Consider the following 27,071-nt stretch of genomic DNA (forward strand, 5'->3'; position numbering starts at 1 on the left):
TCTGTTATTAATACAGTTTCACCATGTTGGCTGTGCTGCTTAGGTGGAGAACTGGAATATTTAGAAAGATATTTTATGACTTAGGACATGGCAATTCCTTTCTTCTCTAAAAATAAACTTTATGTATGTAACATTCACAATAGAATCATTCTCAAACAGGTTGTGATCCCAAAGAATATCAACAAAGCAGCCCACTGAGATCTCAGGGTTTTGTATGGAACCCCAAATAACACATTATTTCAAAATCATGAAATAGCAGTGACCTTTAGAACAATCAGATATAAGATCCCAAATTATTTTTTCATACTGATGTATATACATACTACTAATTTTATTTGTTAAAGTTAAACTAAATTTACTAACAGTTAATCCTACCTTTAGGAGTTGTTCCAGTTGTTGGCGTGATAACATTTTTCTGTAATGATTCTGTGTTTGGTGTTGTTATAGATGTTTTTATTGTAGTAACAACAAGTGAATTATTAGCTGCCTCTAAAACACCTGAAAAAAGTAAATTAAAGTAGTTGCATTAACATTTATATATAGTTTGCCAATTAATAGACTAGTATATTTAAACAAGTGTACTGTATATATACTACTGCTAACCTGGTCAGTTGAATGTGAATTTGCAACCAATTTTCCAGTTGTAATCAATTTATCCTTAGCTCAGCATTTATTCACTAACTGCATCTACTTCTCCCCAATGGCATGAATTTTCAAGATGACTGGTAGGAGCAGTTTGTGATTTCAGAGCAATATAATTTCTGAGAAAACTAATGAGGAATAAATGTATAAATTTGAAATTTAATAATATTTTTAATCCAACTAAATTAACCTTGCCAGATGAAGTGCTTAAATGGGCACTCTCTGGGCAGTAGATGTTTCACTAAATATTTTTACATCACATTAAAGTTATTAAGCAGTAAAATGTCAAAATTAGTATATGTCTTTTTGATATAAAGCACTCTATATAAATGTGTACTATATAAAGTATAAAATATAAAACATTATAATTAATAAAGACAAGAGTATACATATATACATATACATATATGTGTATATATACACACACATATATACACACAAAGATAAGTTCCAAAGAAAGACAATAATCTTTAATGAAATTCAACAACTGCAACATACTTAAAAGTAATAGGGCCACCATAAATCCACATTTTTTAATTGTTTATTTCTCTAAATTTTAACATTAGTTGGGCAGGCAAAGGCACAGAAATGAAGGCAATACATTTTGATCCATATTATATATTTCTTTTAAATAAGAATTCTTAAAACTTCTATTGAAACAAATGATGAAATCAGTCTTCTCTTACAACCAGAGTTGGCAAAATCATCATTTCATTATTATTTTTCAAAGTGAAGTATGTAAGATTTAACTCAGTGTTCTATGAAAAGATTTACCTCACATAAAATTATTGTAATTTATTAGCATTTATAAAATATTTTTAGTCCTGTATTTTGCTGTTTTCCTCTCTGGAAATACAGTTTTATGTTAAAAATCAAAATACAGCAAGCAAGTGTATAAGAGAATTTGGAAAAAAATATTCACATCTATGGAAAGCATTGTTTTTTGTTGTTACTTGGTCTGGATAGAGTATATATACCATGTTAGTTAAGAGGATGGACTTTGAATAATAAAGGCATATTCAAATCCCAGTCAAACTGGGTATGTTATTATAGTAAATGTATGTCAATTGTATGACTTCTCAAATTTAACTTACATTTGAAATGTTCCTTTTTGAATCTGAGAAAAACCAATAATCTAGCATGTCAATGAAACTAATATCTCAAATGTCATGACATAGAGTATACGTGCTGTATAATTTTATAGTCTTGAGATGCTTGGAAGTGTTAGTTCTTGGCACGGACTGTTTATAGATAGCACATAGAAATTGCTTGATGTATTCAGCACACAGAGAAAAGTGTTCAGCACATGCAGAAATGATAGAATTGCATTTTCACAGGCTTTATGGAAATCAAGTCAAAAGCTTTTTTCACCTCTGGAGGTGCACTTCACACCCTTGGTCTTACCTCCCTACCCCACAATATTCAGCAGGGAGCAGGAACGCAGCCTCTAGAAGCTTATCTTTTCTCCATTAGTCATTTTGTTCTGGCTATTTTTGTTTTAGTCTTAACTTCTATGATGTAACACTAATTTTAAATTTCATATTGAGGTTGAAGAAATTACAAAAAAATGCCACTTAGACAGGAAAATTCACCTATAAATAGCCTGAATGATCCTCATCTATGGACTTCCTAAATAGTAACATTCTTAATTTCTGAGCATAATCAACATCTTTAGAGATGTTTTCCTTCCTTCCTTCCTTCCTTCCTTCTTCCCTTCCTTCTTTCCTCCCTCTTTCCTTCTTTCTCTTCCTTCCTCCCTCCTTCCTTCTTTCCCTTCCTTTCCTTCTCTCGTTTTCTCCCTCAATATTTATTGAGCAACTACTTATGTAAAAATCATGATTAGATACAATAAAAGACTCTAGGATTTATCACATGGTATCAAACATTACTTTCAATCTGGTAGGAAATATAATGCCTATGCACAATAAATAATAACGTATATCATATATGGGTTGTATAAACCAGTGTTTTTCATACTGCAGGTTGTGATACAATTAAAGAATAATTAAATCTCTGTAGTAGATTATAGTCAGAGATTTTTCCAAGTTGGTAAAGAAAAGAAACAGTATGAGAATGGTATTGCAAATAATCGGGTAACTATTGTTTCATGAAGCTTTGGTATAGGGGTGTGTGTGTGTGTGTGTGTAAGTCTGCACGAAATGTGTGCCAATACAAAATACATTTCTTACTGTGATTCTAGTTAAAAACTTGAAAGCTGATGGACAAACAATAAATTGGACAAGACTTTATAAGATAAAATGAGACTACCCTGGTGGCATGAATAATGAATACTTCATGCTAGGAGCTAGGACTGGAAGAGTAATAATATATCCATACAGGGAGAGGAAAGGGCATGAGCAGAGCTCTGGAGTGGAGAAGTGAAAGGTATTTCAGAGTACTGAAAACAGTTCTGTCTAGCTGGATTGCAGTGTGCTTTGAAAGAACATAGTGTGCATGATCTGGGAAAATACTGGAGGCGAACTGTAGAGGACCATGAACACCCAGACCAAAATTTAAGATTTTATCAAGTCACTGGAGAGCCATGGAAAGTGACCAAACAGAAATTCCACCCTAGGAAAGACAATGGGAAAATGCATGGGGCAGAGAATGAGAAGACACCATTTGGATCAAGCTGCAAACCCTCATATTTATATTTATTAATGTCCTCTGCCCTTTTGAAGTCATCATGTGACATCAATGAGTTCACACCCAAAAAATGACTTTATGAAAACTACAATTAAGTGAATTTCTAACCACTGGTGCAGTAAGATTGAGATGTACTATAAGGCTTTTCCTCCTCAACATCCTTAAACATATTTGGCCCCTGATTTCCCCTGAGTCAAACTTTAATTAATTAGTACTCTTTAACATCTCTATTATTAGTTCTTTGGGTTGTTTAACAAACAGCATGCCCTCTTTTGGCAAGGTCTGACAACTCCTAAAAGTACTGAGTGTGCCATATTCCAGGCTCAATGTAAATACTTTCTGTGGGTTATCTAATTTAAAGACACAAAGAGGCTCATATTCTTATGATCATCATTTTATGGATAAGCACACTGAGGCTCAAAAAGGGTAAACAGTTTGCCAACACTATGCACTGGTAAGTGATATAGTTGGAATTTAAATTCAGACAGCCTTGACTTCAGATAATATAGTCTTAACCACTACACATCTGGCCTTAAGAAGGTAGTGTTATGCAAAGCTACATACCTCAGCTCCACCTGCTCTCTGCTTTTGACAGGGTGTGCTAGTGACTAGGCACACACATGTTTTGCTCTTATGTAACTACAATGAGGAAATAGACAAAATAGTTCACTATTTTTTCTTTAAAAAAACAAACATTTCAAGTGCCACATATATACATGTATATGTATACATATGAAGACATAAAATGTTTCCATATTAGACTTCAAGCTTCAAAGGAAATCTCCCATTGGATAACACTATTTAGATCTGAAAAATGAAAAAAAAAAGTTTTTTCATTTAGAAAAATTTTGCAACTGGAAACTTTGTCTTACCATGTGGTGGAAAAGAATTATTTCCTCTAACTACCATGGTTGAAGGTTTTGTAGACCATGATGCAAGTAACACCAGATATGCTTTTACTGTATTATCTGTAAATTCCTTCCAGGTCTTCTTTGATTTTGTAATAAACCATTGAGAGGAATAGCTTATTCTAAAGTATCTTCTTTTCACAGGACATGGTGAGATACTATTTTTTTCCTCTGTATGTCAAAATGATTAAAGATAAATTTAACAAGGCAAATTGAGCCTCATGACTTCACTTGTGCCAAAGCAGATAGCGCTGCTCTTGGGATGTTGTAAAAGAAACAGATGGTATTTTGTCCTGATTCTACCCTGTCCCCGTATATCCAGACTTAGAGAGCTCAAGGGATACTGTGATACCAGTCTCCTGTACTACAAAGGATGAAGCGTTATCTGAATATTAAGAAAATAACTATTCTAATTATAAAAATTATATGATAGATTTTTGCTAAGGTCTTTCCATAGATTCTGAAATAGTTCTGTATTCTCTGAAGTTCAATATAGGAAATTCCCAACTATGCACATATAGGATCTTTCATGTGAACTTGCTTTGTTTTTTGTCTTTGAGAATTCAGCTTATAGTTGGAAACTAAATATATTTTCTTCTGTTTTCAAATGATAAAGTCATCTACTCTTTGTAATTACAAGGCATGTCTAATCTTTGAAATTATATTTTTAGGTAATTGTCAAATAGTCACTAAAAGGTTTTTGTTTAAAGGGACAGGGTCTTGCTATTTTTCTCAGACTGACCTTCAACTCCTGCGCTCAAGGTATCATCCCACCTATGCCTCCTGAGTAGCTAGGATTACAGGTGTGTACCATGACTGGCTAAAGTTAGAGTTTTTATCCATTCTTATAATGAGTAGTGCTCTCTCCAGTTATCTTTCCTCTTTGGGACAGTGGATCATCTCTCCTTTACTAAGTCCACACCTAAAGTCCAGTAGAAATCCACTACTAAAGAAAGTAGATCTGGCTTCTTCTAGATCAACACAAACATTGAAGACAGTAACTTAAAATTCTAGGATGATTTGAGATCGGGAAATAAATTTTTTGGTATCCTAATGAAATATAATCTTTGCATTTTCTAGCTTAGACAAGTTATGAGTTTAGGGTAGTTTCAGAAGATCACAGCACCAATTAGTAAAAAAGCTTCTTTTATTTCTATTTCAGTACTCTTGATTACATGATATACAAAAATCTGTTTTTGTTTCTAATTATACTACTTGGGTACATGGAATGCACTTGCCCTCTGAATTATCTCTGAGAAAATATTTACTTGCCAGTTTGCTCTATAAACAAAATTTTGGAAGGAAGATTTAAACTCTTAAAGAAAATGAAAAAATGATTTCTTCAAAAATATATAATTATGGTACATAAAAAATGCTAATTAACAGGTGGTCTTATAAATGTCAAATGTCCTATTATTAGGTAATAATGTCATAACCTAGACCAACTAATTTATGGAATTGATATTAAAACAATCTTAATTCTCAACAACTTACAATGTATTATTTCTACAAATTTATATGGTCTTCATGCATTGCTACCTTGTATTTATTCCCAGCAACTCAGTCTTTTACAATTTTTTGAAAATTTTATCTTAAAATAAAATAATTGCCAGTTTTTCAGTTATAATTTTGTGCATTTTTATTCTCTGGTGTATCACAGTATAGCATGAACAAAAATGTACTTCTTAAGTTTGCATGTAATGGCAATACATAAATTGGGACTTATAAATGGTAGGAGGGTCCTTTTTCATTGTAATTTTTCAGTAATTGCTAACATTATAATTCTTATTGTATACTTTCTATGGCAGTAAATGACCATTAATGAACTGTAAGTTGAAAATTTCTGTCTTTCTCACATATTAAAGGATATATAAAATATATACATAAAAACATAATAAAATATACAAAAAATAGATACAAATAAAATAAAGTACTGTTTCCATATTTGTGTCAAATAGTCTTCATAAAAAACCTGGCACCAACTTCTTTTTGATTATTAATTTCATATTAACATGGTTGTACACTAGTAGTGACCCTTCTCTTTTGATATGGGAGAGGTCACTTTGATCCACGGCCAACCACATTAAATGCAGCAATTTTTTTCAGTTAAAAGAAAAAAATTATTATGTGATGATGCAGCCTGGATAATTTCTTCTGTTTGCCTTCCTCCAAAAATTGTATGATATCATATAAAAATGTATAAGTAACTCATTAGCCAAGAGTCATTTGCCTCAATAAATATTTATTCAGCATCAATTTCAACAGATGTTAAGCACAATTTTAAAACGTGTGTTTCTCCTAGAGTAACTTAAAAGTTTTTTTCTGATGCTTAAGCTATAAATACATGTGAAACAACTAGAGGATTATGCTTGTAGTTGTGCCACATAAAAATGGTGTTATATAATTAGTAGCTGGTTCTACACAATATTAAGTGAAATCAAAGTGAGGTCATGTCTCTCTATGTGTCTGGCATAATCAGAAATTATTTTCTTGGAAGAAAATTTTTCAAGAGAAGCCAGATAACTGAACACAACAGGGAAAGAAAAAAGTTTATATTCAAATAGAAGAGAAAAACCAATAGTGCCAATAATAGGAGGTCCAAGAAGGGACATTGACAATGTTACACATTAATAAGCCTAATATTATGGGAGGGGAAATCAGGAAAATCCCATTTACAATGAAAACATCAGAGCTAGGGGCAACTCTTGTAAAAGAAGATTTTGAATTTAAAGTACATTTTCAATTAAAGCTAAAAAGTATTGTAGCAAGCACAACAGTTCTGAGAATGTTTAAATTTCCTATATGAAATGACTTTGGAAGATAAGTAAGAAAATCTCATCTCTCACAGAGAGAAAAATATTCAGATAAGTGGGAGAAAGCTGCACCTGAAAGAGGAATCTCCTCAGGTTGCCAGCCATCTGTGAGGTGGGGAGGGAGTGCCAAGCCTGGCAGGCTCTGAGGATGGACAGGTGTCTCAGCCACCTGGCTGCTCTGGGGAGAACAGGAAGACAGCATTCCAGTGGTGAGTTTGTTAAACAGAAAACAACAATATCTGCAAAATGGACCCAAGAACCTGAGATGTCCTGGCTGACAAATGGGTGGAGGTGTACAAGGTAAATTGCCTACACTCACCCAGGTGTCTTGTTCAAAATTACGGGGCCATGCAGTTATTTTTCGTTCACAAATGGATAATTCTTCAAAGATCATGTTCCATAGTAATGAGTTATTTTTAGATTGTGGACTTCAGTATAAGGAGACGTTTTATATATTACAGCCAGTTTGGTTGAGGAATTTCAAATCCTGAGGTAAAAAAGGCAAAGGTTACATTTAATATTTATAAATGTAAGAGTGGGAGGAAAAAGGAATATCTTGGCAATGCTCCTTGGCCCTCAGACACTTGTCTTGAGATCACTTTCTTCCTCCATACAGTTCTGTGACTCTACAAAGGAACTATGGTTCTGCAGCTCAAAAACTACCCTCCAATGAAGTAAGATGCTGGGGCTCAGCACATCCCTGTAAGCAACAACAAATCCTTATAAGGAAGCTCAGCACATCCTTGTAGAGAGCAACAAAAGCAATCAAGTCTCTTGGATCCATCTCATGACTTCAGACAAGGGATCACTTTGGGTGCCCTCCCAGTCCTGAGGGAAGCAGCACTGCTTTGTCCCTTCTCTGGGCTCCACATAGAGGAGGGGAAAGTAGGAGAGGATGCAGTTCCTATTATCTCTTGAATTAAGTCTCCGGCTTTTGATACAGTTAGGAGTTGTGTCCCCACCCGAATCTCATCTTGAATTGTAATCTCCATAATCCCCATGTGGCAAGGGAGAGACAAGGTGGAGGTAACTGAATCATGGGGACAGTTTTCCCCATGCTGTTTTCATGACAGTGAGTGAGTCTCATGAAATCTGATGGTTTTATAAAGGGCATTTCCTATGCACTTGCACACATGCTCTCCCGCCTGCCGCCATGTAAGACGTGTGTTTGCTTCTCCTTCACCTTCCACTGTGATTTTAAGTTTCCTGAGGCATTTCCACTAGTGCAGAACTGTGAGTCCATTAAACCTCTTTTCTTTATAAATTACTGAGTCTTGGGTACTTCTTCATAGCAGTATGAGAATGGACTAATACAGCTTTCCTCTGAACTTCAAAGGTAGCCACTTAAAATCTTCATTTTTAAACTACTGGCTCTCCTGAGCACTTCTTTGGAGACAAGGAGAGTCTCACTGGACACTTTTTACTAGCCAATCACATTAGTTTAGTATAGTGACTTGCACACATGAAATGGCATGATGGAAGAAAATTACAGACCTGGCAACTCTGACATTAGCTAACTGTGTAACTGTGTGAGCCACTTTACCTTGCTGGGCCTCCATTTTTTCATCTATAAAAAGTGACTGTTGAGCAATGTCTCTTCAACTATGAAACTGTATTACATCTAAGGTTCAGTTACAATATAAATATCCATCATGACAAATAATAAAGAATAACTTGCATTTATACATATCAAGGGGAAGCTTGTATTTCAGGAGTTCTACGTAATTGGTCTATGGAGTTATTAACTTCTTACATCGGAGAAATCTGTGCCCAAAAGGGAATTGTGTATTTTAGGGGACAAAGATAACTACATTCATTTACAATTTGGTGATGTTGCCTGGACTAAATGTATTTCCCTTTAGTGTGTTGGTCTACCCAAAACTAGAGAAAATGTTAAAGGTAAAATTTGAAACAGACATTTGGAATACTTTGCTTTGGAATTTTCTTTTCACCATAGAAGAGCAAGTATAATAAGATGAAATCTTTTTATAGATAAACTAATTCCTACCTGAATAAACAGAGCCCATATTCAATATGTTAGCTAATTCCCTTTTAAAGTGTAGTATGTGTATGTTATGCCTATAATTAGTGAAAACTGAGTTTCTAAAAATAGTCTACCGTATTGCACTTGAAGCTAGAACATGATATTTGACTGAGTCTGAGACGTCTTGCTTTTCATATTATCTACTCTTATTTTTCTTTTTTTCTAAATGTAAAGAAAAACTATTTAGTTGATTTAAAATACTCTTTAGTTTGTATCAACTGAAAGACTAGTTATAAAGGGGTAAAATTTTAAAAGTTATTTTTATCTTCTAAAAAATCAGAGAGAATATTTTTTGCCCTAAAAAGTTGTTTTAAGTTACAGAAAATGTAACTTAAATGACTGGCATTCCAAGAAAACAAGCACATATAACAATAATTACTTTTATTTACATTATTTGATTCTAATAACAATTTTGTGAAACAGTTGAACAGGCACTACTTGTATCTCCATTTTATAGATGGAGAAACTGAGGCCCTGGTAACCAATTTTGACTTTTGAAAATGCAGAGTCAGAAAGTGTTAGAGCCTTGTTCAAATTCAGGTGATCTAGTCTCAGCTTCCATGTTCTTTTTCTCTACATTGGCTAGAGGTTTAGAACTATAATATGAAATTATGCTGTTTGTGGTTGCAGTATTCCCATGCTACTACTTTAGTACTCTGATGACTTTAAAGAGTTTGTTTTTCCCTTATGCTATTCCTAATCATTATGAAAATAAATATAACGAATTAGGGTATATGATCATATGGTAATTCTATTTTTAATTTTTTGAGGAACCTCCATACAGTTTTCCACAATGATGGTACTAATTTACATTCACACCAACAGTGTAGAGTCATGTGACACATAACACCATTTCAGTCAGTGACAGACCACATATGCAAGAATAAGATGATAAAGGAGCTGAAAAATTCCTGTTATCTAATGACATCATAGCTGTTGTAATGTTGCAGTACAATGCATTACTGACATGTTTGTGGTGATGCTAGTATAAAAAAACCTGTGCTGCCAGTCATATTCAAGTATAGCATATATTATTATGTATAGATATAATATCTGATAATGATAATAAATGACTATGTTACTGGTTTATGTATATACCATACAGTCAACCCTCTGTATCTGCACCTACAAATTCAACCAAATGCGGTATTTCTGGGATGCAAAACCTGTGGATACAGAAGACCAGCTTTTCATATCTGTGGCCTCCACAAGGCCAACTGTAGGACTTCATGCCTAGATTTCAGCACCTGCGGGTGTCCTAGAACCAACCTCGTTGGATGCTGAAACACAACTGCATTACTTTATTATCAATATTTTAGAGTGTACATCTATTTATTAATACTGATGATCATAGCCCTGTGTAGGGCTAGGCTAATATGTGTTTTTGTGTCTTAATTTTTTACAACTTGAAAAAGTAAAAAAAAAAAAAAAAAAAAAGATTAAAAACAGAAAAAAGCTTATAGATTAAGAATATAAAAAAAGAAACTATTTTTGTTCAGCTGTGCAATGTGTTTGTGTTTTAAGCTAAGTGTTATTACAAAAGACTCAAAAAGTTAAAAAAAATTAAAAATGTCATAAGGTAAAAACATTACCATAAGCTAAGCTTAACACATTAGTATAGAAAAAAAATAATTTTTATAAACTTGGTATAGCCCAAGTATACAGTGTTTATACAGTCTATATAGTATTGTGCAGTAAATTCCTAGACCTTCACATTCACTCATCACTCACTCACTGACTCACCCAGGGCAACTTCCAGTCCTGTAAGCCTTATTCATGGTAAGTGCTCTATACAGGTGTACTGTTTTTACTGTGCCTTTTCTATGTTTAGATACATGCATACTTACCATTGTATTTAAACTGCCTACTGTATTCCAACATGTTATATTGGTTTTTAGCCTAAGAGCAAGAGGTTACACCATAAGGTCTAGGTGTGTAGTAGATTGTGTAAGTGCACTTTATGATGTTCATACAATGACCTAACAAGACGTTTCTTAGAATATATCCCCATCATTAAACACTGCATGACTGTACTAGGGTTCCGTTTTCTCTACATCCTATCTAATACATATCTTCTTTCATATTTTTTATAGTAGCCATTCTAACAGGTATGAGGTGGTATCTCATTGTGAATTTAATTTGCATTTTCCCTAATGATTAGTGACATTGAGCATTTTTTCATATATCTGTTGGCCATTTATATGTTTTTACTGAGAAATGTCTCTTCAGTTCTCTTACCCATTTCCAATTGGGAATTATTTTCTTTCTATAGAGTTGTTTGAGTTTCCTATATATTCTGGATACTCTTTTATGATAGCTGTGGCTTGCAAATATTTTCTCCCTATCTATGGGTTGACTCTTCATTCTGTTGTTTCCTTTGATGTATAGGGCTTTTTATTTTTATATAATCCCATTTGTCTGTTTTAGCTTTTATTGCCTGCATGTGGGGGATCAAATATAAAACAATCTTTGCCTAGACTAATGTCTCTATTCTGTTCCATAGGTTGATGAATCTATTCTTATGCTAGCACTATACTATTTTAATTACTATTGCTTTGCCAAGGAACTAGCTGCACCACACTTGGGAGTTTAACAGCTCTCTGCATGGCCTCAAAGTCCATCTCCAGTTCTCGCCAAGGGAGGGAGATGACCATCACAGCAAATTTTAGCAAAGATCAGAGGCTAAATCTGCCATACTATGAATTTAAACAGTGTTCAGCCAAACCTTAAAGCCCCCCTCCCTCAAGGCCTCCCATAGGCAGGCGGGCAAACTTCAACTGTGCAATTCTACAGAGCAAAGCAATTGGTCCCATCCATCCTGATCAGCAACTCCACCTAACCTTAGGGACCCTTCAACAACCCTGTCCAACTCTTAAAATAAAATAATGGTACCACTTGACCAAGGAATAGACCCTGTATCCTGGCCCAACATGAGGTGGTTGCAGTGCCTATCCAGCAGCTTAGCCTGATTACAGAGGTCAGTCAGTGGTCTTGCCACATAGCAGAGCCCAGCCAGCTGCCTCACCCAAATTCATAGCAAAGGCAGTAAGCCAGCTATCTAGAGAACTCAAAAGCAGTCTCTCTGACCAGGATTGTTACCAACTGGTTCATCTAGAATCACAGGCTAGACTAAATAGTGAAAGTTTATCCCTTCCAAAGAACACCAGTGAAATTTAGAAAAAGTAGCTGTCTCCTCAAATGTACAGACACCAATGCAAGGAAACGAGGATTACAAAGACTTAGGAAATGATGACACCTCCAAAAGAAACTATTAAAGCCCCAACAGTAACCCTAAAGGGAGATCTGGGAAATGACAGGAAAAAATCAGAATAATTCTCTTGAAGAAGTTCAATGAACTATAAGAAAATAGGAATAAAACATTAATGAAATGAATACACAAACATTAAATGAAACAATACGATACACAAAATGAGAAGCATGACAAAGAAATAGAAACAACTTAGAAAACCAAATAGAAATCCTTGAGATAAAGAATACAATGACTAAACTGAAAAATGCAAGAGAAAGCTCCAGCATCAGACTCAAAGAATCAGTGAGCTTAAAGATAGAACATTTGAAATTGTCCAATCAGAGGAGCAAAAAGAAAAAAGAATGAAAAAAGCCTGTAGCAATTGTGGGATACCATTAATAGACCAAACATACACATAATGGGAATTTAAGAGAAAAGCAAAAGAGGAAAAGAAAGAGAAAAGAGACAGAAAGCATATTTAAAGAAGGAATGGCTGAAAACTTCCCTAATCTGGGGGAAAATTTTAACATTCAGATACAGGAAGTGCAGATGTCTTCAATCAAATTCAATCCAAATATGAGTTCACCAAGACACATCACAATCAAACTACTAAAACATTAAAGATAAATAAAAAATTCAGACAGCAACAATAAATAAAAAACACATCATATATAAAGGGATCCCAACTATCAACATACTTCCCAGAATATTATTCTTTAATATATATATCCAATATCCTTTGTGAATGGAAGAGAAGACACTAAATAAAATAATTTATTACCAAGAAAAAAAGCAAGGGGTGGTGTAGTGTAGGGAGTAGAAAACGGGGTCTGGGGGCCGTGTTGCCCAATTTGAGTCCAGGCCCCATCACTTATCAGCTATGTGACCATATGCAAATAGCTTAACCTTTTTAGCCTCAGTTTATAATCTCATAGAAATCTACCTTATAGACTTTTTGTGCATATCTAGAGATTAAAACATATAAAAAGTTAAGAAGTACAGCTAACATCTGGGTTACACTTGAATTTATCATGTTTATAACTCAATGATATAAAGTACATTTAAGAGTTCTACCATTAGGTTATGTTCCTTGCTAATACTGTTGCTATATAGTCAGTTAACTAGTTAATGGGGCCATCTCCAACCCATTTAGTAAGTTCAGGACACTAAAATCTTTTGAATCAAAACTTAATCTCCTCCCTAACTCATAATCTTATTCTCCGAATTTTGTCCTAAATTTGATGACCACTTTTCTAGAATTTATAAATTATATTTATTATTCTCTTTTTCTAATATCCTTTCACCATTCCTTCTAAGAAACTGTGATTATAGTTGTAAAACAAAAAGACTGCAGAATAGAAAAAAGCAAACTTGCAAATTGGGCTCATGTGGTGGAAGAAAGAGATTTTACCTATTATGGTTCTGTGGGCTCCACATTAAGTGCTCTCATGCTATAGACCTTGGGCTACTGGGATCTGCAGAGTTTACACCAGGGATCTTTGAATCCATATTCACACTAAATATTGTCTATATATGGATAAAATGATTTACCCACATATGCTACTAATTTTAAAATCAATAGCTTCTATTCTGATTAAAAGCATATGAAATTTTGGAAATTGCAAAATATTTAGTAGCATTTTATTTCTGTTTCCTCAATTGATGAGTGCAATTATTATTTTACAGGGGGGGTGTTTCACAACTTTTTTCCATATAAATGAGTTATTTATATTTTAAGAGCTGGGGGACCACTCCTCTGTGGATCTTCAATTAGTATAGCAGTAGAAGTAGAGTTTATTTAAATTCACTCAAGTCTTCATATAGCATCACAGGACAAATCCACAATTTGATAGCTTTTCTTATTCATTCCCCGCAAATAGTCAGAGACTTTCTTCAAACACTGATGACTCATACTTTTTAATTAAAAACAAATAAGCAAATACCTACAGAGTAGAGGATTTATAGCTCTTTCGTTCCAGGATATACCATTTCTAAGTGCTAGGACAAAAACATATCTTTTCCTTTTCCAAATTTGTTCCCCCAGTTTCTCCACATTGGATGTGGAAAAACTGCTCTGAACCACATGCTCAGCAAGAGCCCATCATGTATTTATCCAAGAACAAAGAAGAATTCATGATTGTCTGATTTTTGATTTTTTATACTAGCTTTTATATGGTATAGTTTCCAAATTAAAAATATTTTGAGCTATGTCATTAAGATGCCATCAAAGAGTTACTTGTGGTGGGTTAATTAAAGCGAACACATTTAGAAATAACTCTGCATGTTGTGGGACAGATGTAGCCTTTGGAGAAAGAATGAGCCTACACTGAACATTACAACATATTTTTGTATTTAGTAATAGGCAACAGACACAGTTCCAGAATATGCTCAAAGTCTGGTTGGGGAATATCTGCTCTGCTGACAGTGGGAGAAATCAGGAATTCATATTTAAAAAGAAGGAGATCAAGAAGTAAACAGTGTATCTTTGCTTCTCAATCAACTCAAACTTGCCCCATTATTTAAAAGTAGTACCCTGTTGTATAACATTGGCCAACTTTAACTAGAAAAACAAACCACTCCAGAATCCCTTCTCAAATTCCAAGACACAGATGAGGACAGAAATGATAATTACCTAAGAACACATGGTCAGGTGTACCCTTGCAAGAGGCAATTTTGGAAATTTAAAAGAATGTCTAGAACCGAGAGTAAAAGAAAGAGCTGAAGATAAATGAATTTTTCTGCTGTGGAAAATAAAACTTGTTATACTTTTTTTTTTTTTTGCCCCATGAGTATGGGTAAGAGAAGAGAAAAAAGGTCAAGAAAAAATGAAGCATCCAAAGGACTTTTAAGAACAAAAATATCTAAAACTCACCCTTTGCATTACTGTGATGTAAACTTCCTATCAACTACCAAGATTTTAATTAACTGTATTTTTTTGTCATCCATGAAGGAAGGGGAACTACATTTTGTTGTTGCTAATGTGAATTAAAAAAAAAGTCATAAGAATCCAAAGAAATATGAGATTTGACAGATGCAGGGAGCTGGGAAGAAAAGTGAGCATGAGAACTTAGTCCTCCCTCTACCACATGGGATTTGCAGAAATTGGTGGCATTGGATTTTTGAGCATAGAATAAGTCTTTAAACTCAACATATTTTATATTAAAGGGTGGCAATACCTAGATGATATTTGAGTTACCTAAGATTTTTTTATTTCATTAAACATTGTTTACAAAGCTCAAATCAAATTTGCTGAGTCACAATAATGAGTTTGACAAGCAGAGGATAATCACAAATTTGTTCTATAATAAATTATTCCAAACAGTTTGGCTATAAATTGTTTACTTACAAATATGGCAGGATAATCAGAACAAATAAAATCTGAAGCTATGGAATAAGTACTTCAATGCAGCCTCAATATACTTAAATCTGAGATATCACCTGTATTAAGTAATAAAGTGTTTCCTAAATGTGAAGACTACCATTACAACAGAGTTAACATTTGTAAACTGACTTATCTGGTTTTGAAGACAAATTCATGCCAGAACAATTAAATTTACTTTCCTGACAGAGTAACAAGGATATAAATAGGAGAAAACCAATCGATGTAATCTCATATTACGATCAATACATAATTTCTTTTATTGAGACCTAAGAGATATGGTGCTTTGTATAATTAAAATTTTGTTAGTTTAGAGTCATTATATAAAACATATAAGACTAATCAGTTTTCAAATAACTTTAATATATAGCATTAACATTTATCTGTGTATCTTTAGCTACTAATGCAGTACTTGATTTTAGGCCCTCAATAAATGTTTATTAAATGCTAAATATAAGTAAATTTATTCTTGAATAGCCAAAATCATCAAAATATTAGGATTATTCTATCATTTTAAATAGAATTACCATCTGCTAAAAGTACAAGAGTAAAAAACTGTGTTGAATTTATATTGATTATATGATTTACTGTTGAAACTTCATATTGAAATAAAATTTCTTGGCTTAAATTTGTTTGCAATTTTTTACATATAATTATTATTTCTAAACACACCTTTGCTCTTTTGTGACCTCAGTAGTGTTCAATGCTGAATAAATATGGATTTATGATTTTTGTTTTTCAGATAGAGGGTCAGTTTAAAATCTGGGAAAAATCATAGAACATTGCCCATGTTCTTGGCATTTTTCTTATCTCTAGTGAGACTCTGTAACATTTGAAAATACTACTCTTCATATTCTCCTGGGTGATAAAGGTTGAAGTAAAATATATTTGATAAGTTCAGAAGAGTCATTTACCAACTATCAAAATGTCCTAAAAGCTCTTGTCGATTTTAGCAGCCTTCTGGGGAGAAAAAAATACTGGCGAAAGGAAATGCCAAATTTGGCTGTAGCAGCTGCCTGTGGTTTAATCTCCAGAAATGTGTGTCCAAAACTTCATTCACTTTCTTAGCACCTTTACGAGTTTTTTCATATTCTTTATTATTTTCTTACTCTTTTTCTTAAAATTACCTCCCTTTAAATAATTCAATTCAATGTTCCAAAAGAAATGTTATAATACTACCACAAAAGTGGTAATAGAAATAATTACAAGAACAAATACTGTGAAAAAGTAATTCAGCTCTAGACAGGTATCATTAACTATGATGGTTTCATGCTTGAACCTTGCTCTCTTGATGTTAAAGAGTGAACTAGTGAGTTTTAGGGCATGGTAAAAACAGGAAAGCACCAAACATGTATGTTCTAAATTAAAAACCAGAAGTAGATTAGAGATTTGAGTCAATGTTATTTAATTCTATGGGCATTTATGGCTAAAATTATCTTAAGTACCAGAAGTTGTACCCTATTACACAAATTGGAAATATTGCTCTAGATAAAGCTTTTTAAGGTCTCCAAATCAGTCATGAAGGATTTTGTAATGCACCAAATGATAGCTTCTCCATATGACAGAAAATGAGTCCCATTCCATTTTCTCTCCTTTTTTTTTTTTTTTTCTCGTATTAGCATGCCTTAAGAACTGTATTAGCATGCTTTAAGAAATAAAGTCAGGGAAGCGCAAAGTTCAGTATTGTTTTAGGGACTGATAATATAGGTAGAAACTAAGGGCCATGTAGTTGATTAAAAACCACTTAATTCTAAAGTCCCTATGGAAAGAAAAAATTATATATAAAAAAGGAAGTATAAGACCTACAATAATCTAGCTAGACTTGAGTAAGGCTTTCGACTTTTGTCTCTTGTTACTATTAAAAAAAAACCAAAAAACTAGATTAACCTATGAGCCAGTAAGTAGCAAAGTCAATCTAAAGAAGATTTAGTACAGCATTGCAAAGGAATATGAACTTTACAGTTTAAAAAGTAATTCAAATCAAGTTTTTTTTTGTTTTTTGTTTTTTAGACGGAGTCTCGCTCTGTCTCCCAGGCTGGAGTGCAGTGGCCCAATTTCGGCTCACTGCAAGCTCTGCCTCCCAGGTTCATGCCATTCTCCTGCCTCAGCCTCCTGAGTAGTTGGGACTACAGGCGCCCAGCACCAGGCCAGGCTAATTTTTTTGTATTTTTAGCAAAGCCAGGTTTCACCGTGTTTGCCAGGATGGTCTCGATCTCCTGACCTCGTGATCCGCCTGCCTCTGCCTCCCAAAGTGCTGGGATTACAGGCGTGAGCCACCGCGCCAGGCCCAAATCAAGTTTTTAAAGAAGAGCAAGTTGAACTTCATTTTTAAGGTCTTGGATAATACTAAGGAAAATGACAACATAAAAATAATTTGAGAAATTATTGCTCATTTATAGGATAAAGTTCAGAAGAAAAAATATAAAGTAAAAAACAAAAGAGCAAAAAAGATACATAAAAATTTAGTAAAATGGTATAGGAGTAAATGCATCAGGAAAGATGTAAAACCAAAGGAACCCTAAGTAGGAAATGAGTCATTAATATGATATTTTATTTTAAAATCTTATTTTCAAATGGTACTAGAGTGATGAGATCATGATATTTAAGTATTAAGAGATAACTATTGCTGTTTTTTTTCCACTAGTGGTTGGATTCTTATTACAGCATGAATTCAGTTTTTATTTGTGAATTTTGAACATGGGCAAAGTTGTCAAAGAAGAGAAACTAATGTGAGTAAAGATGTAAATTGGATTCCAAGAGGAGAAGGAAAGGAGTTGGAATGATTTACTGTTTAATCTGAAGAAACAATGTCTGAAATGAAATTTAATTCCAACCAAATTTACACATCTATATCATTTGCTTATCTTAATTTTCCAATCTGTAAATGAAAGTAAAAAGCATTTCAGCCTAAAATTTCTGTTTTGCTAGATGAAAACAAGTATTTATTTTCCTAGTATTAGGAGAAAATAAATAGGCAAATCTAGTTCATGAACAAAGTAACTCTCATGGAGACATATCAAGGAATGTAAATTATAATTATAAGCTGAATCAATTAGTAAAATATCTCTGTCATGAAAGTAACATGATACTTTCCATAATTACAGTGTATCATTTTTTTTTTTAGACAGAGTCTCGCTCTGTCACCCAGGAGTGCGGTGGCACAATCTCAGCTCACTGCAACCTCCACCTCCTGGGTTCAAGCGATTCTCCTGCCTCAGCCTCTTGAGTAGCTGGGATTACAGGCGCCCACCACCATGCCTAGCTGGCCAGGCTGGTCTTGAACTCCTGACCTCAGGTGATCCACCCACCTTGGCCTCCCAAAGTGCTGGGAGTACAGGCATGAGCCACCGTGCCTGGCCTGTGCATAACAATTATTAAACTCTACATTTAAACACTTAATGAATCTTTTTCATTCATTTAACACAGATAATTACAGAATGCCTATATGTACTAGGGCTGTGCTAGGTGATGATATAAACATTAATTATTTATTTTCCTTATCAATTCAAATAATTTACTTATATATCTTATATTCATTATACTACTATTTAGCATGCTTTGCAGGTATGTTCTTAGAGCTATTAAATGTATTCTTTAAAAAATATCCTCAAGTGTATATTTTGTTTGCAGAAAAGATTTTTTCCAGTGGTTAATTAGGCTTTAGAAGTTAATGTTCCATTTTTTTTAGGTTACAGAATCAAAAAATCTGTTTATCTTGTAAGATTTTAAGTTTAATTTACAAATGTGATTATTCCATTTACTAATGTAGTGAATGCAGTCATCATTCTAGGGATCCATTAGCATTTAATCCCATTTATATATTTTGTTAAGTAAACTCCCTTAAGTATTCAAAACTCTATTATTAATTGAAAACAGTTAACATTTACCACTTTGACTGCTTTTAAGGGTTTTGTAGAACTAACGTATGTAAAGGTATTTTGTAAACTTTCAGTTAAATACACAAATATGGCAATATTAGTATTACGTTATAATGTCAGATGTGTTACCATATTGAAATGATTAATCAAAGAACAAACTTCATGGCTTTGCTCATAAGTGCTTTAACAATTGGTTGATTAGTTTTTAAGAAGTTTACATTTTTAAATTACCTTTTCTGCCCTGAATTAGATAGGATTTGAGGAAAATCAAATTTAAGTGAATTAAAGTCTTCAGAAGAATTTAAACATTTCTCCAACTAATAATAGTCTGTCTTAAGCACCAAGAAGCATTGTAAGCAAGCTTCAGTTTGGGCTTCAGAAGACAGCCTCGTGACAAACCTTTTGTCCTAGCCTTTCAACAAGGACCCCATGCAGAACAAGGATTTTGAAGTGTGCAGTTAGCCACAAATCCTTGGGGTCAGTTTTCAATCTAGTGGCATGACAGATAAATCAATTAGTGTATAACTAATTAAAGATGGTGAATACCTTTAACTACTAAAATAATTTGAGGCAGTCACATCTTACAGAAAGCTATCTCCCTACAAAATGACAAGCCTAAGCAAGCCTTACCAGTGAGGCTTTGAACCCTAAATAGGTAAGGTTTAATGAGAAACTGAAATTCAGAATAGCAGAGTATCATTGAGAGTAAATTGATAATAGCTAAATTGAAGCTTGAAAGTATAAAGTATATCTTTTTCATTCATAGGGGATTTGTTCTAGAGATGTGGGGAAACGGAAAATCCTCAAATAGTATACAAAGAATAATGATAATAGAGATTTATTTGTAAAAAAGAGTTTGTTATTGTCACAAAACTCATCAGAGGCTGCTGACATTTCTCTCCATGGTTTTCCTGATATTTCTTAAGATTTTTGAATTAAATACATTCAGTCTCTGTTAAGTAGTAATCATTCTTAAGACCTTGAAGGATCTTATCATCTCTCCCCAATAAGACTTTTAATAGATTCCCTGCTTCAATTTAAAATTCTTAAACTCAAAATCTGAGTTTTATTTATTTCTGCCTAATGTTTCTGACAACTATAAAAGCTAAAAGACCAAAACATGACAAAATATAAACGTAAACATAATGAATAAATCTTAGCCAAAACCTGGTGTAATCATTACCCAGATTAAAAAATATAATATTACCAGCAGTGTAAAATCTCCTTGGGACTGTAAATGTATCATTTATATCCCTCTTCCACTACTCTAGAGGTAACTGCTAATCTGATTTATGGTAATCATTCTTAGCCTTTCTTTATAGAACTACTCTCTATGTGTACATGTGAATATAATATAGTTTAGATTTCAGTGTTTTAATTTTATGTAAATAGCAACATATTGAAGCATTGTGTTTTGTTCAGTATATTTTAATTTTTTTCATTTTGTTGATTATAGCTATAGTCATTGTCATTGCTATATACAATACATTGAACAAATAAAGCATAATTTACATATTTATTTTGCAATTGATAGACATTTGAGCTGTCACTAATTTTGGGCTATTCTCAAAAGTTCTGCTATAAACATATTTTTATTTCTATTATTGCATAAAAGGAAAGTACTTACTTAAGTCTGCCAAATTTTTTGATTGGGTTGTTTTTATTTTTCTTACTGATTTGTAGTTTTTTTCTATATTAAGATGAGTCATTTTTTGGTCAGTTATATATACATGGCAAATATTTTCTCCCATTTTGTGGCTAGATTTTCAATTTTGCCACTGCATCTTCTGATAAATAGAATAATTAATTCCAATGCAATGAAATATATGTCTTTTCTTTTATGGTTAGTGCTTTTTTGTGTATTTTCCTGAAATAAGGTTATAAAGCTATTCTCCTAATTTTTTTTAAGTTTTAAAGATTTCCATTCCATATTTAATTCAATGGTTCATCTGGAATTAGCTTTCATATGTAGTGCTATCTAGGAGTCTATTTTTTTCCACTGGCTACCCAATGGTACCAGCAGCATTTATTGAAAAGATCAATCATTACTCACTGCTCTGTTGTACCATCTTTGTTTTATATCAAAGATCTATATATCTGTAAGTCAGTTTCAGAGCTCTCTATTCTTTTCTATTCATCTATGTGGCATCAATGTGACTACCACTTGATTTGTCTACCTTGCACCAATTTGACTGTTTTAATTACTATATCTTTGTTATGGGACTCTATAAATGGTAGAGTATGTTATCCTTTCCTGTTTTTCTTCTTTAAAAATTACTAAGGTTTTCTTGGTTTTGTGCACTTTTATACAAAATTATAAAAAGCTTCTTATATTCCACATACTGGATTGCCCAGTCAATCCAGTTTTCTTTATTTCAAGTTTTCTTTAACTTTTCAATAAAGTTTTATAATTATTCTCATACAAATAATGCACATCTTTTATTATAATTATTTATAGGTGCTTTTTTATGTTTCTGTAAATGGCATATTGCTACATTTTCTTTTTAATTATTTGTTGCATCAATAGAAATACAATTGATTTCATAAACTTTATATACAGAGACCCTGATAAACTCTTTAATTCTAGTGGGTTTTTGTTTTTTTTTCGGTAAGTTCTCATAAATACTGTACTTAAACAATCATGTTTACGTGGTGTCATTTGTTTGGGGAAATACCCGAGGTTCGTCGTCTAGTGCTAAGGAAATTGAAGATGCAGCACACAAGGAGTGGGGTTAAAAGTAGGAAATTTAATAGTGAAAGAAAGAAGAGAAAAGCTCCCCGATGCAGAGGAAGGGAGGTTCCAAAAAGGTCTTCCTTTTCATGGCAGGATGCAGTGGGCTTAATACAGGGGCTTGAGGAAGTGGTGTCTGATTTATATAGAACATAGTGGATTGGTTGGACTAGATGTGACATTTACATAGCTCACGAAGAGCCTGGCTGTCCCACCCTAATTTCTTATTATGCAAATGGGATCTTTACCTGGCTGGGGCCATGTTACCTGCACATGTGGCAAGAAAGAAAAGGGAAGAGAAAACCTCCATGTTGAATATACCTGGCTTCCAGGTATCCCTTTTTTATTGGTACAATTGCAGGCATTTACCTATGCAAGCTTGCATATCTATGCTTGTGGCTTGATTTTTCAGGCCGCCCTAGAAAAAAAAATGATTTGGGGGCTGCTTTTTATTAAAAGGAAATTCCACCAAGAAATCTTTTATGCTTATTAACTGCCTAAATAATTTCTTTTTAACTCCTATATCAATGTCCTATATCATCCACAAATAATATCAATTTTGATTTTTTCTTTCCAATTCTTAATATATTCATTTTTCATGTTTTACAGCATTAGCTAGGATATTTTGTACAAAATTTTATAAAAGTAGAATTGTTGGGCAAGATTGTTTTATTGTTATTCTCACAAAATGCTAATATTTTACTATTATTCACGATGATTGCTATAGTTTTTGAAGCTGCTCTATTAGATTAGGAAAATCCTCTTATTGTTTTAGTTTTCTAAGCATTTTTATCAGCAATAAATATTAAACGCCCAGAAGTGTTTTTTCTGCTTCAATGAGATTATCATATATTTCTCTTTATTTTTCCACGTAATGAATTATGTCAATTGATTTTCTAGTGTAAAACCAACTTCACATTGATAATATAATCTCAATTTGATACAATAAAAGTATCGTTTTAAACATTGTGCTGGTTTTTAAAAAATCTTTTTTCATAATGGGATTGGTTTATACCATTTTTCTTTCATAACATTCCTGTCAGGTTTTGGTTTCAACAATAAGCTAACTTTGTAACATAAGTTGGAAAATAAAACCTCTATTTTTATTCTCTAGAAGAGCTTATATAAAAGTGAATTTATTTATTAAATAAAATAAAGTTTTGTATAACTTCCATGTGACACCTACTGGGCTGGAAATTTTTTGTGTGAGAAGATTATTAATTGCTGATTCAATTTCTTTTACAATTTAAGGGCTACCAAAGTTTTGTATTTCTGCTTGTGTCAGTTTTGATAGGCTACAGTTTTTAGAAATTTATTTACTTTACATAAATTTTCAAAATTATTGGCATAAGGTTTTTCGTAATATCTATTTATTATACTTATATTTTGGCAGAATTTGCAGTAGTATTTCCTTTTTCATTTCTATTCACTTATTTCTGCTCTCTTGATTAGTATCAGCAGAGGCTTACCAACCTTATCATTACACATGGGTGATCTTTGCACTATGTATTTCTTTTCCATTTCATTGGTTTTGCTTTTATTTTTATTATTTTCACCAATCTATTTTTTTATTTTTTAGTTTTAAGACAGGGTTTTGCTCTGTCACCCAGGCTGGAGTGCAGTGGCGTGATCATGGTTCACTGCAGGCTTGACCTCCTGGGCTCAAGCAAGCTTACCACCTCAGGAAGCTGGGGTGGTGTGCGCTACCATACCTGGCTTACTTTTGTATTCTTTTGTAGAGACAGGATTTTGCCATATTGTCCAGGCTGGGAAAGATACGGATATTTTATTTTCCTAATTATAATATTGATTTATAATCTAATTATATTAAACCCAGAGAAAATACACATTCAGATCTTTAGTTATTTTCAAAGGAAATGTTAGTGCAAGATATCAAGCACAACATGTGAATACTAAAGTTTTAACCAGGTATCTAGATATGTTAAATTACAAGAAGATGGGAAACATAACCATATGCAGATTTTCAAGTAAAATATCTATAACCTGTTTGATAAACCCTGTAAACCCTTTACCTAGTCCATGAAGTAAAAAAAATCAAAGTATGTGTGCAGAGAGAGTAATTATTTGAGAAGAGGTTGTCTTTGTAGAATATTATTTCTGAATCCCATTCCCACCTCTTCCATCCCCAAGGAGAAGGGCTTGTCTGCTCCCTCAATTCAAACCTACTTTAATATGTGATCCTTACAGTCAGAAGGCATAACGGCCTAGGATCTGACTCACTCCTGGGAAATCTAGAGAATTAAAGATAGCTGATAGCTGCCTAACTGCCTTGATGTAGGACCAGGAGAATTGTTAACCATGTTGAGAATAAGCCTTGTGGGCGGCAAGCCATCCAGGCGCTGAGGCAAGAGACCAAGGGCACAAACTTTTCCAGTATAATAAAATATATAAAACAACAAGAATTATACTAGATCTGGATCATAGACATGATTATATATGAATGTCATTAACCATTAGTTTGTAGCAATTACTCTTTATTCCAATATTATAATAATCCTCGCTCTGTAATCATAACCTAGGGAAAACCAGGCCATACAGAGATAGGAGCTGAAGGGAGATAGCGAGAAGTGACCAGAAGACAAGAGTGCGAGCCTTCTTTTATGCCCGGACAGGGCCACCAGAGGGCTCCTTGGTCTAGCGGTAATGCCAGCATCTGGGAAGACGCCGTTTGCCAAGCGGACCATGGTCTAGCGGTAGAGTCAGTGCCAAGGAGAAACACCCGCTACTTAGCAGACTGAGAAAGGGAATCTCCCTTTTCCCGGGGGAGTTCAGAGAAGACTCTACTCCTCCACCTCTTGTAGAGGGCCTGACATCAGTCAGGCCTGCCTGCAGTTATCCAGAGGCCTAACCATCTCCCTGTGATGCTGTGCTTCAGTGGTCACACTCCTAGTCTGCTTTCATGTTCCATCCTGTACACCTGGCTCTCCCTTTTAGATAGCAGTAGCAAAATTAGTGAAAGTACTAAAAGTCTCTGATATGCAGAAATAATGGCACAAGCTGTCTCTCCCTCTCTCTCTGCCTCGGCTGCCAGGCAGGGAAGGGCCCCCTGTCCAGTGGACACGTGACCCACGTGACCTTATCTATCATTGGAGATGGCTCACACTCCTTACCCTGCCCCTTTGTCTTGTATCCAATAAATATCAGCGTAGCCTGGCATTCTGGGCCACTACCAGTCTCCACGTCTTGGTGGTAGTGGTCCCCGGGCCCAGCTGTCTTTTCTTTCATCTCTTTGTCTTGTGTCTTTATTTCTACAATCTCTCATCTCCGCACACGGGGAGAAAAATCCACTGACCCTGTGGGGCTGGACCCTACAAAGCCTGCACTGCTGGATGTTGCCAGGGAAAGAGGTATTGGACTGTTTCCTGTGGGCCAAATAAAAGGGAGAGAGAATGAGAGTGTGGGCTTAGGGTTATCCTGAATTCCATTCCTTAGCTCTGCCTGGAGAACTGGGAACATTAGGAAGCTCTCAGTTAACAAGGATGACCAGTGCTTTGGAAGGGGTAACCAGTGAACTCCCAGAATAGGGATTCACCCACATGAGGCAAGGAACTACAGAGGAGAGAGGCTGAAAAGTGCACTTCTGAGGAACCCTTGAAAGTACACCATTCAGCAGTTGGGCTTTAACTATCTCCCAGACTGTGAGCACAGCTTATGGCACCACATCAAGTAATGTCTTTCATTCATCCTCTCACTCCTCCCTTACACTTCTCCCAGTACAGTTGGTCAGAAAGGAGCTTGAGAGGGAACAGGGAAGCAGAAAAATAGAGAACCTCTAAAAAAAAGCCACTTTGTAGAATCCTACTCCACACTGGCATGACCTACAAGAGAGAAATTTTAATTATAATTTTGGATTATGTATTCTAATTTCTAATTGATACACTCTGAAAATTTGGTTGTCCACAAAACTGTCCATTTCTTAAGGGTGAGCAAAAAAGCCATAGGTTTCCAACAGTTTCATCAAAGATGAAAAGTTTATATTCACCAAATCAATATTAAAGAGATAGTGGGAAACAAAAATAAAATGGAATTTTAACTACATTTTATGATTTGTGGTTTCTATGTTTTTAAAATCATTTTCTAAGTTTTGTGCTTTCCTAAGACTATGAAACAAGAGTGGTAATCACTGCTAAGTTAATTATTTATAGTCACATTTTAATAAAAGCAATCATCTTTATGAAAAATGGAAAGATTTGGCACCTAGAATGTGTCTTCAAAATTCCGAGATTCAGCTGGCAAGCCTAATTAATCGTAGAAAAAGGCTCCCAGAACCCTATCTTTTCGATATCCATTGAGTCACCACAAACATAGTGACAGCTTTGCAAATTGTATGCCTAATGTTTAGACAAAACCCTACAGCTACTATGAAATAGGTGATGAGATTAACCCAAATGCCCATGGGTCATGCAGAGAGGTAAAAGAGGATAAGGTAGGGTTTAAATGCATATATGTTTGTAGAAAAAAGGGGCATTTCTCAATTTAAAGGGGTACTTATTACTCAGATCTAACTGAATAATATCATGAGGGGATATGAAGTCCGATTTGTCAAAAAAACCCTGAAAATACAACTTTATTTCTTTTATTATTGTTATGCAAAATTTCCTTATTTTAAAATATTTGTAAATATTTATACAGTCATAAAACACACCTGGTATATCACATGTTTAGTGTGGCCAAACAACACACACATTCAAGTTAGAGGTCAAGGGTTGCTAGCTTGTAAATTCTGGAAGATAGACTGCTAAATTCTTCTTGTAAGTTA

At 34.0% G+C, this 27,071-nt stretch overlaps 1 protein-coding gene and 1 long non-coding RNA gene across 2 annotated transcripts in view; one reads left to right on the forward strand and one right to left on the reverse strand.

Moving 5' to 3' along the window:
• Nucleotides 1–27,071, forward strand: part of LOC129059042 (uncharacterized) — a 169,409-nt gene that overhangs the window by 137,725 nt on the left and 4,613 nt on the right. The gene's annotated exons all lie outside the window — the stretch shown is intronic.
• EMCN (endomucin) overlaps nucleotides 1–27,071 on the reverse strand; it is a 131,089-nt gene that overhangs the window by 92,720 nt on the left and 11,298 nt on the right. Inside the window, 1 exon segment of the mRNA NM_001135500.1 lies at nucleotides 376–498. Coding sequence (NP_001128972.1) covers nucleotides 376–498 — 123 coding nt within the window.

This window comes from Pongo abelii, chromosome 3 (genome assembly GCF_028885655.2).
Source record: "Pongo abelii isolate AG06213 chromosome 3, NHGRI_mPonAbe1-v2.0_pri, whole genome shotgun sequence".
Taxonomy (NCBI): Eukaryota; Metazoa; Chordata; class Mammalia; order Primates; family Hominidae; genus Pongo; species Pongo abelii.